This window comes from Camelina sativa, chromosome 18, assembly GCF_000633955.1.
Source record: "Camelina sativa cultivar DH55 chromosome 18, Cs, whole genome shotgun sequence".
In the NCBI taxonomy this organism is placed as follows: Eukaryota; Viridiplantae; Streptophyta; class Magnoliopsida; order Brassicales; family Brassicaceae; genus Camelina; species Camelina sativa.
The window spans coordinates 4,721,330-4,733,043 of NC_025702.1; the positions used below are offsets into that span (position 1 = coordinate 4,721,330).

The window sequence follows — 11,714 nt, forward strand, 5'->3', positions numbered from 1 at the left end:
TCAGATATTGGATCATGAGCTCTTACAGCTTCCTGGTTTGTCTCCTGTTTCACTTAAAGCTAATCCTCATATCGCTGACGAACTCTTCTCCCAGTGGCTTTCACTCCCTGAAACTGGCCGTTTGGTATATATTTTTATTCAATTTGCCTCTCTGCTTCTTCCTTCCGTTACGGTTCTATGTGACCCTCTTTTTGGCAATTCATTTGTGTGTGATGTTTTTATGCAGGTCAAGTCTTTGATTGATGATGCTAAATCTAGCACACCAGTAAGTGCATCCAAGAATTGTACCAGTCTCAATGTTGCTTGCGGAAGTGCATTGCCATCTGTGTTTATGAACAGCGGTACTCCCCCGTTATCCCCACGAGGCTCACCTGGGTCTCCTCGTTTCTCCAGGCAAAAAGCAAGCCCTTCTTCTCTACAGTCTCCTCTGAAATCAGTCAGGGAACCAAAGCGCCAACTCATTCCTCAGGTTTGATTTTAACAAAATCCGGTTTAACATGTTACATAGTTGAAGGGTTTAGCTAATATTGTTTAACATTCTTGTTTGACCCTTCTGTGCCTTGATATGTTATGCAGTTTTACTTCCAACATGGGCGTCCACCTGCGAAAGAACTAAGGGAGCAATGTATATCCATGGTTGATCAATTTTTTAGTAACTATATAGACGGACTTCATATGGATGGTGATGTTTAAATTCAAGATCTTTTACATCACAGTCCTGTTCTGTAAGGAATAGACAAACAGTTGATCTTACATACACATTCTTGCTATTGTTCAATTTGCAGAATTCAAATCCATTACTAAAGAAGTCTGCAAGCTGCCTTCTTTTCTTTCTCCTGTACTATTTAGAAAGATAGATACGAGTTGCACCGGTATCATTACAAGGTAACTCATTGTTTACTTTCTTCTCATATGCGCAAGTGTACATATATACAGGTATTTATGTAATTTATTAATAGAACACATTGGTCTGGATTTCCAGATTCACCCTCAGCTATCTTTTTCGTAAATTGCACACCCTTATTGGAAATCGACTGTGGCATAATAATTTTAATACTTGATTGTTGTTATCTTTAGCTAGTATCTTGAAATACATCATATTTGGTTCCTGAATATTATGTTCTTCTGCAGGGATGCATTTATCAAGTATTGGGTTGATGGACATATGTTGGCAATGGACTTAGCGTCACAGATATATAATATTTTAAGGCAGCCAGGTTGCAAGTACCTTAGACAGGTCTCTTTTTGATTCCTCTCCCAGTTCTTCACTGCTGTTTTGATTTGCTTACCAATGATTATCGTCTCTCTTGATTTCTTTAGTCCACTGTCCTGAAGGCTTATGTTTTTTTTTTTTTGGATTGGGGATAGGCTGACTTCAAACCAGTTCTTGATGAGCTTCTGACAACTCATCCTGGCTTGGAATTCCTCAGAAATACACCTGAATTTCAAGAAAGATATGGTAAGAACTTGGTTTATAACACATTGATGTTTTGGTGTTTAATATCCATAGTTCTACCGGAAATGTATGTTTCATAAGTAGAGTAAGACGTTCGTATGATTTCGTTCACACATATTTGATATTTTAAAACACGTTAATGAACTTGAAAGTGACAGCTCTAGCTGCCTCGTTGGCCTAGGAAAATCATTCTTCCCAATTTAATTCTATGGGCATTTTCCGTTACTACTATCTTGAAAGTGATGAGATGACACTTTGTACATATATAATATTTTCATGTGCGTACTGTTGTTATACATCTAATGACTAAACCTTTTTTCCTGTGCTTGTTTAATTCATCACTGTATTCTATTCCGTCTTCCCAGCTGAGACCGTCATCTACAGAATCTTTTACTACATAAACAGATCAGGTACTGGTTGCATTACTCTTAGAGAGCTGAAGCGTGGGAATCTTATTGCTGCCATGCAACAAGTTGATGAAGAAGATGACATCAATAAAGTTATTAGGTGATTTTGTTTCCTTTTCATCATCTCTTAAAATGTACTTCAAAAAGATTTCAATTTCAATTTTATTTTATAATGAAAACCAGTTTAAGTTGTTTAAAAATTCTTACTCAGAAATGAAAACCGTGTAGCATTGTAAGTAATATGGGTGGTGCGTAGCTCTTCATATTGTTTCTTAGTCCATAAAACTCATAAGGGGAAGAAGTGTATTGGTAGTTCATATTGATACTTAGGCAGGACATCATGCATAATTTGACCATTCAATACGACATTTTCTTTGCTTTTCAGGTACTTCTCCTATGAGCATTTCTACGTTATATACTGCAGATTTTGGGAACTCGATGGCGACCATGATTTCCTTATTGATAAGGAAAATCTCATCAAATATGGTAATCATGCTCTTACGTACAGGATTGTCGACAGAATATTTTCACAGGTTTGCTCCAGATGTTAATATGTTACTGATCAGTCTTTTTTTCGAAACTTAATCGTTGTCTTATGGGATGTGTTTCATTCTCACTTTATTGAAATTACGGCTATTTCTCACTTAGGTCCCTAGGAAATTTACAAGCAAAGTTGAGGGGAAGATGAGTTATGAAGATTTTGCATATTTCATTCTCGCTGAGGAGGATAAGTCATCTGAGCCTAGTCTTGAGTATTGGTACACNCTCTTAAAATGTACTTCAAAAAGATTTCAATTTCAATTTTATTTTATAATGAAAACCAGTTTAAGTTGTTTAAAAATTCTTACTCAGAAATGAAAACCGTGTAGCATTGTAAGTAATATGGGTGGTGCGTAGCTCTTCATATTGTTTCTTAGTCCATAAAACTCATAAGGGGAAGAAGTGTATTGGTAGTTCATATTGATACTTAGGCAGGACATCATGCATAATTTGACCATTCAATACGACATTTTCTTTGCTTTTCAGGTACTTCTCCTATGAGCATTTCTACGTTATATACTGCAGATTTTGGGAACTCGATGGCGACCATGATTTCCTTATTGATAAGGAAAATCTCATCAAATATGGTAATCATGCTCTTACGTACAGGATTGTCGACAGAATATTTTCACAGGTTTGCTCCAGATGTTAATATGTTACTGATCAGTCTTTTTTTCGAAACTTAATCGTTGTCTTATGGGATGTGTTTCATTCTCACTTTATTGAAATTACGGCTATTTCTCACTTAGGTCCCTAGGAAATTTACAAGCAAAGTTGAGGGGAAGATGAGTTATGAAGATTTTGCATATTTCATTCTCGCTGAGGAGGATAAGTCATCTGAGCCTAGTCTTGAGTATTGGTACACGTCTCTTCCCTTCTTTTCTTTTTTTCTGTAGCGACTTCTCTTCAGCCAATTTTCCGTTAGCTGCTTAGCTCAGTGTATCACTATAATTGTATAACTGCTGAGCCAAAACTTGTGGTATATGTGGCCTTCTTGATGTAACAATGTGTACCTGAGATTTTATTCACTATGCATTAAATAGTACCATTATTTCATGAACATAAATTCACATATTGAAACTAAGTCATTTATCTGCGTAGCGATCTGTAGCTCGTTTTTCATTTGAATCTCATGAACCTAGAATGCTTTCTATTGAACCGCTGATATGAGGGCATGCCTTGCTGGTATGCTTATTTATCTCCCATGGATGTTAAACACAGGATCTTGGCAGCTTTGTGTTTTTCCCTTGATATTGATTATAACTATCTTTACAGGTTCAAGTGCATAGACCTGGTTGGAGATGGGGTGATCACTCCCAACGAAATGCAATTTTTCTACGAAGAGCAGCTGCATCGCATGGAGTGTATAACCCAGGAACCTGTACTCTTTGAAGATATCCTATGTCAAATATTCGACATGATTAAACCAGAGGCAAGTTTGAACCATAACATGGTCTTTAGATATTCCTGGTTGTTCTGTTTATTTTTGCTTTTTTAAAACATCAATTTGTTAAATGACTCTTTCAGAAGGAGAACTGCATCACACTCCAGGATCTGAAAGCATCTAAACTTTCTGGAAATATTTTCAATATACTCTTTAACCTGAACAAATTCATGGCATTTGAAACTCGTGACCCGTTTCTCATTCGCCAGGTAATCCAAGTTTTTCTGTAGAGTTTTCTTCCCTCTGTCTTATTCAATCCTTGGTTTAATATCTGTTGACAATTTGCGAAAACTATTAAAAGCTTAGATAGTCCATCATAACTCTGGAGAAAACTATAAAAAAATGTGTTAGATTTAGCTAACCCAACTTCTACCGCAGCCGGTTGTAGCTGTTTCAATCCGTGCTACTTCTAAATCAAGTTTGTTTCTATTTGACAGGAACGCGAGAATCCAACATTGACAGAATGGGACCGATTTGCTCAGAGAGAGTATGTGCGGTTGTCAATGGAGGAGGATGTGGAGGAAGTCTCGAATGGGAGTGCAGATGTTTGGGATGAACCACTCGAATCTCCATTTTAAGTGACTCATAAGAGGTACGTTGTTCCACACTGCTCAGCACTATAGTTCCAAAAATACCAATGTATGTATGAGATGGCGAATTCATGTGTAACCAGAGAGATGCTCCCATGAAAATAAAGCTTCTTCCTTTCCTTAAAGACACTTTCTTTGTTTTGTTTTTTTCTCGTTTTGCTAGTTTTTTGGTATCAAGAAGAAAAAGAGGTTGGATCTTCTTAGCCCGTAACAGTCTCGAGATCGTCTCGCAGACAAGCACGAAAGCCTGTCAATTCCACCCAGAGTTTGCGTCCACGAGAGTTCTCCCACGACGCATGGGCTGTGTTATTTCGTGAAATATTTGTCTTGCTTAGGTTTGATCAGGTTGGACCTTTTTTCAATCTGTGTATATTATTTATATACGCCGGTTTATAGTATTTTGTGGAACCAACAACAACGGTTTAATAATTTAAATCAAAAGAACTATGTACAAAGACACTGATTTACTACTTGTTTTACATGTTCAAATCTTTTCTATATGCTTATTTTATCATCAGCAATTTTGTGCATATGATATTCAGATTATTTACTCATTCCAGTCTTTGTTCATCAGTCCACATAAAAAAGAACAAACATATTGAAGCTGAAAAATGAAAATCATGAAAAGGTGATGAAAGTTTCCCTTAACAAAAAACACTGGAGTCAGTAATATTTATTTTACATTACAAAAGTACTCTGAAGGGTTGGGAAAGTGATGGAAAGGAAAAATGTAAAAAGTGGAGTAATAAGTAAATAATTTCTGGCTACCTTTTTTTTTCAGCTAAACTTTTATGGATGTGATAGGTAATTTTGTAGGTTGCAAATGGATACCAATACCATAAATAACGGGAAAAAATTTCAGAGTGGTCAATTTTTTAGACATTATTTCATCTTCAGAAAATGCAAATCAATTATACAAAGACGATCAATTTAACATTTTCCTAACATTTAGAGGCTTTCAATGTCTTCGATGAGACTGTAAGAGATGTGTAAACTAATTATCACACCCGATATATTGATTGATTGAGACCGACACTTGTTTGCAATGGAAGAAAAATCCAATACCGGTACCTTGTACTTTTCATTTTCATTTTGTCTATGTCTGAATGACAAGCATGAACTAGAACCAACTCGTAACTTCAACTTCGAATGAAAACGTTACTACTGTATCATCAAGTCAAACTAAAACGTCACTAAATAACCTTATTTAAATGCAATTATTATAATATTTAGTTAATGTAGTCAACTTAAATATGCCTTAAATGATACTGAAAAATAATTGAATGCAAGTTTTAGCTTTGCAACTACATTATGATGACACGACACAAAAGTTTCCTAAAGTTTAAAAAATATCAAAATGGATAAGATTTTTTTTAACCTTATCCCCATTTTTGCCAAAAATATCATCTTTCGTTTTAAAATCTAAAAATTAAAACTCACGCGCCACAACGTGCGCGTTTAGTTACTCTTTTTTTCAATTTCAGACCATAATTTTAGGATAAATTACCAAAAGCTCTTTAGGGTTTCTCAATTCGACACAAAAAACCCCCCTAAAAATCTCACAATTTGGCCGAGTCAAAGAAAGAAATCGAGTGATCCGATTCCGGCGAGAGAGGAAGAAGAAAACAAATGGCATCGTTTCAGGTGATGCGTTCTTCAAATTCTAGAAACTCGGATCTATCACATCGTATCCCCTCTTCTTCATCTTCGTCTATAAGACCTCCTCAACAGCAGTTCATGCGAGATCTCACTATCGGCGGTTACTGCGGAAGAAACGACGGAGGTTTATTATACAGTTCTACTTCGATGACGGTTGAAGGTATTTTACACGATGCTTTCGCTTCAGATCCACCTGCACCGACGGAGTCATCGCTTCTAGACGCTTCGATTACTCTCATGGATGCTTCTCCTGCACCGACGACGGTTGTTTCTGATGCTGTGGATCACGGCGGAGGAGGAGGAACGGAGACGACGCGTGAGGGGAGGAGTGTTGATGAGGTTTGGAGAGATATGGTATCAGGAGAAGGGAAAGGTATGAAGGAAGAGACGCAGGAAGAGATTATGACGTTAGAGGATTTTCTAGCGAAAGCTGCTGGGGAAGACGAAGGTGGAGCGGCGGTTACCACGGATGATTTGGATGTGAAGATTCCGCCGCCGACGAATTACGGATTCGATCATTCTGCTCCGCCGCATAATCCGTTTCAGATGATTGATAAAGTTGAAGGTTCGATTGTTGCGTTTGGGAATGGTTTCGATGTTTACGGCGGAGGAGGAGGAGTAGGAGCTGGTGGTGGTGGAGGTGGAGCGAGAGGGAAGAGAGCTAGAGTAATGGTTGAGCCATTGGATAAAGTAGCTGCACAGAGACAGAGAAGGATGATTAAGAATCGTGAATCTGCTGCTAGGTCTAGAGAGAGGAAACAAGCTTATCAAGTTGAGTTGGAAACTTTGGCTGCGAAGCTTGAGGAAGAGAATGAGTTGCTTTCAAAGGAGATTGAAGATAAGAGGAAAGAGAGATACCAGAAGCTGATGGACTGTGTGGTTCCTGTGATCGAGAAACCGCAACCACCGAGGTTTTTACGCAGGATTCGGTCTTTGGAATGGTGAAAAAAAAGGTATAGACTTTTGAAGGATTTTTAAGGGTTACTTTGTGTATGTTATGTGTGTGTGAGAGTGGGATTCATAATCTGCAGTGGAGTGTAATGATTATGGTTAATAACATAGATTGCATATGTTACATACTTGATCTTGGGATGAGCACAACCTTTCTCTCTTTGCAAATAGAGTTTGAATCATTACGGTTCAGGTTTGAGAAAAGAGTGAAGTCTTTGGCAAAGTGAAGTGAGATTTTCCACTTTCTTGTTCTCTTGGCTTTCGATTTAGCCGAAGAAGTTGGTGACAGTGATGAGATACCTGTAAGGCTGTCACCACCCAAATTCAGAGACAGACTCGTCTCAGGAGTTCATTATTTTTTAGATGAATTGAAAGCGTGTTGTATGGTAACAGATACTGATAATTTTCGTTGCATAGTCGAGATAGTACCCACAGTATCGAGCTCTTTCATTTGGTTCTGAAGAGCTTGGTCTTTATTCCCAAGCCAATGAGCCATGTATGTGGAGGTAAAGCGAACAGAAGCACAGTGAACAGCTAAATAAACTCAATCTAGTATACCTTTTGATGAACACTGAGAATTCAAGGGCATTCAAGACCACTGAAAGTATAGCAAAACCACAAAACGCCGGTTCAGACTTCAGACTTCAGACTGCGTTATCTTTAAGAAAGTAAAACTGAATATAGTATATCTCCTTCCTTAGTTCCTTTTCTGTACCTGCTTCCTTGAAATTTGTCTGCAATATCAACAACTTCCTTAGGGCCTTTCTGAACCACTTATGTGAATTAATAGAGAATTAAACATGACCTGTACGTATCTGCCATCTGCCGAAGAAGAAAAGTAAATGGTTGATACAAACTCACCGCAGCCATTGTTCACCGGAGCAGTTACAGAGAATAGTAATCTTACACTGGAAGATTCGTGACTTATTCATTGAAGGCAAATAGATTTCATTCATGTCTAGTACCTGGTCCGTTGATTGGTACCACTTGCACATTGCAAATTTTAGAGCTAGAGCTACTTCTACGAAGTTAACGAGCATGTCTTGGACATCACTCATCAGCCGTTTATAACATTTACATTGAATAGGTTTGATTTTACTATAGATTTGTATAAAAGGGTCCCATGCGGTCTTCTTGAATATGATGTGTAGTAAGCATGCTTTTGTTCTATGTACTTGTTTCTTCGTTGTTGATTCATAATTTGCAGTAGAGTGAGATGAATATGATTCTTAACTTTATTATGATTAGTAGTTTATAAATTGCGTATGTTACAAATATCTCTCATTGCAGATGAAGAGTTAAAATCATACCGATAACAAAGAGATTTTCTAAATATTAGGGTTTGAGGACGTGGGATTCAGATGGTGGAAGAGAAGTCAGGAACGATGAATTACTAGGCACAGGCAGGAGCAGCGAGATCATCCTCTTCCTTGTTCTCTTGGCATCGTTTTAGCAGCTGAAGTTGCCGTCGAAGATGCACTACCTGTAATTACCCCAAATTCACCAATGTTACTCATCTGCTTCACATATTTTAGCTGTATCCTAAAGATGAACTCGAAAATAGTAACTCTCAGTATAGACTTAGGTTTAGTTTATTGTTGCTGCTCCTAAAGATTCGTATATATCCTCAGGATTAAAAAGATCTTATACATGTTCCACTAGAGATAGAACCGTGGCTCTTGAACGAAATAGAATTGGTAAATAAGCTACCTCTTCTTGAAGCAGAGTTGGGAGGGAAGCCACGGAAATGAGCTGCTTCATCTCTTGCATCAGAGCTTGGTCTTTGATCCCTGACCATGTCTGTGGAGGTAAAGCCAACAGAAGTGCAGTGAACACATCGTTTCCTGCTGGATAATTTGCTTCCGGACCACATTCACAGTCAGTTTTGGTTGATGGCACCAGTAGATCTACCTTTTGTTCATTCCCGTCACGCACCACAACTCCGGTCACCACGGTGCCTTCATCGTCACCAGGACCTTGATAGGGAAACAAAAATTAACAGCTGAAATTTCATTACTAGTTCAAGTCCGGTCAAGCCTGATCTAACAGGAACGTAAAAGGTCAACTTAGTTTAAGAATCAACATAGCGTGATAGCGACATACCTTTGATCTTCACACACGTTTCCCGACAACAGAACTTCTTTGATGAGCATCCGGATAAGATTTCAGCTCCTTGGCAACAGGCCATTGCAGCAGTATATGTCAGACTGTCTTCATAACACACTGAGGATAAGAACTTATTGATGTGTTTGAACAGTTCAGTTTCGTGAACTTCTTTCAGCACCAATTCCTGCAGTAGATTAACTTAAGATTAGACGATTCAAAGTCCAGAGCATCCAAAGAAGAGGAAAATGAATCAACGATCATATTTTTAGAGGAAAAAGAATGCGTCCTACTTCAAATAATGCGTCACACAAACCAAAAATTCAGAGAGATGAACAAAAGTGCTAATCATCAGTGAGGAAAAGATACACTTTTACTGTAATTGTATCACATATAATAACCAACAGCTCTATGCAAAACAAAGTGCAATGATATACTCTTTTCCATATCGTCATTTTCCCATTAGTCGGTGTTCTTCAAAGGGATGAAGGGTTATTTTCATGCAACTTTGGGTTTATGTGACCTGTACATTGATGAATCTATACTACTGAGTACCTTTAGGTTCAGCCTCGATTTCTCCTCTGCGCTGAGATGTTTGTTTGAGTCCTCTGTAATTCGGATCTCAGCCACCCATCTTATGAATTGGTTGAAATTTGATGGAAGTGACTTGAACACAACTGATATGATTTTCTCCACAGAATCTACATCCTGTGAACTTACAAGACGAGGAACATCTTCCTTCAAATACTTGGCTGTGTCGATCCAGCTTTCATCCTTGCAGCTCTGGTATATATAAGCAAATTTATCACCAATCCACAAGGTTTTTATTACCAATACCCATGATAATACAAAGACACGAAAAAAGAAAAGAAAAACAAACTATTAACAAAACACAAAGAGAACCATATTGAATTCAACATACCAGAGTATACAGTAATCCGGGTTCTCTGTGAGGCCTAGATATGAGCATGAACCTGGGAACAACACACAAAAACATCAGACCAAATTCTATAAAAAAAACAATTACATCCATGAAACAGTTAAAAACTTAAGAAAAAAGATAGGAAATGACTATGTACCCTCTGTGTTTCCCTGTAGACTTATCAATGCTGTCCATAGCTTCCCAAAGAAGTTCAAGAGGAACCCAGTGAGGAGGATACTTGAAACGAGCGGTATCAAGAATCAAAGCCATATCTCTCTCAGCATTATAGCCACCAATAGGTGAAAAGTGACCAGACCCAGTCTGCGAAAAGATTCGTTAGAAATCCTGAATCAACATGGCAAGATCACTAAAAACTGTCACAGAAGTTACCTGCTTAAATACGCCTCTGTGATACGTTGAGATCATATGACAATTCTCAGAACGAGTGCATTTCTCGACCAATTCACGGAATTCGTCAATGCTGCTCTGACTCGTTCGGAAAGCCTCAACTTTAGCTCCAGAACAATGAGCCAAACAGACAACTTTCCCAAACGAGATACCCTTTTCCTTAACTACTTCAAGTGGCTCGCAGCAGTCAAGCATTGATTCATCAAACCACCTCCAAGGCCCTATTCTCCATATCATTAAACTAATGTGAGTCATTTCATCTACCCCTACAACATATCATGCTTTCTCTAATACAAAAACATTACTAGTCTCTATATAGTCATACCTTTCCATTTACGACCAGGATCAATAGAAAGAGCATTCAACACGACTGCAAGGCTAGCCAAACCACAATACGCAGGTTCAGACTGAGTCTGGAAATAAGAAATCAACCTGAAAAACCCTTCCATGGTTCCTTTCTGTAGCGCTTCATTGAATATTAGCTGCCGCCACAAATATAATAATCACAATTTCATAAATCGAGATTGGGGGATATCGTAACTAATCGCGAAAACCCTAAATTTACAATCCGAATCCATGAAATACAATCGATCTCAGTAGACGAACCTTGCCTTCGGCGGAAGAAAAGTCAATAGCCGGAGGAGAAGGAAGTGATCTACGATATAAACTCGCCATAGCCATTTTTGCACGGATTGGTTTAGTCTCTCTCTCTATATATATATATATGTACAGTACTGAGAGAGAGAGAGATATTTACAGAGAACACAAAACACTTTTGTTCTGGAAGATTCGTTTAGTGGATGGATGGATTCGAAAACAACAACAACAACATTACCAACTCTCTCTCTCTCTCTCGTGTTCAAACTTTCGGCGTTGTGATTCGAAATTGGTACGACGATCCTTTTTATATATAATAATAATATTCCAACTCTCGTGTGTCATTTTGATTTTTGATGTCAATGCTCTTTCTCTCTCACTCACTTGGTCAAATCAAAACGTGCAAAAGCCATTAGTGACCCATCAAAACCATCTTGTTCCACTCGGTTCGGTTCAGTTCGGTTCGGTTCAGTTCGATTTCGTATAATTAGTATATTTGTATATATTCGGTTCGGTTCGGTTTGGTTTTTAGTATGAAACCGACATAAGGTATTTCTTCACATTGTATGAATTGGTTTGATCACGCTATTAGTATTTTGAGTGGTATCCATTGCCGTGCTAAGGGTAATTGTGGCTC

At 38.0% G+C, this 11,714-nt stretch overlaps 3 protein-coding genes across 3 annotated transcripts; 2 read left to right on the forward strand and 1 right to left on the reverse strand.

The window, feature by feature from the left end:
• LOC104760539 (serine/threonine protein phosphatase 2A regulatory subunit B''alpha) lies at positions 1–4,935 on the forward strand (the record flags this gene model as incomplete). Its single annotated transcript, XM_010483477.2, is given in 13 exon segments — positions 1–124; positions 227–469; positions 577–682; positions 786–885; positions 1,132–1,237; positions 1,369–1,459; positions 1,822–1,963; positions 2,249–2,396; positions 2,512–2,621; positions 3,679–3,835; positions 3,931–4,056; positions 4,285–4,439; positions 4,601–4,935. Coding segments are annotated over 12 exon segments (1,594 nt in total), but the record flags the coding sequence as incomplete, so codon positions are not given.
• LOC104760540 (G-box-binding factor 4-like) lies at positions 5,942–7,239 on the forward strand. The gene has a single exon (XM_010483479.2). The coding sequence runs from the start codon at positions 6,067–6,069 to the stop codon at positions 7,039–7,041; it is 975 nt and encodes a 324-aa protein (XP_010481781.1). The 5' UTR covers positions 5,942–6,066; the 3' UTR covers positions 7,042–7,239.
• Positions 8,260–11,356, reverse strand: LOC104760541 (glutathione gamma-glutamylcysteinyltransferase 1-like). The gene is made up of 9 exons (XM_010483480.2): positions 11,087–11,356; positions 10,806–10,962; positions 10,463–10,701; positions 10,230–10,393; positions 10,073–10,124; positions 9,706–9,933; positions 9,151–9,337; positions 8,758–9,023; positions 8,260–8,530 (listed from the first exon to the last, which is right to left on the reverse strand). The coding sequence occupies exons 1-9, from the start codon at positions 11,159–11,161 to the stop codon at positions 8,441–8,443; spliced, it is 1,458 nt and encodes a 485-aa protein (XP_010481782.1). The 5' UTR covers positions 11,162–11,356; the 3' UTR covers positions 8,260–8,440.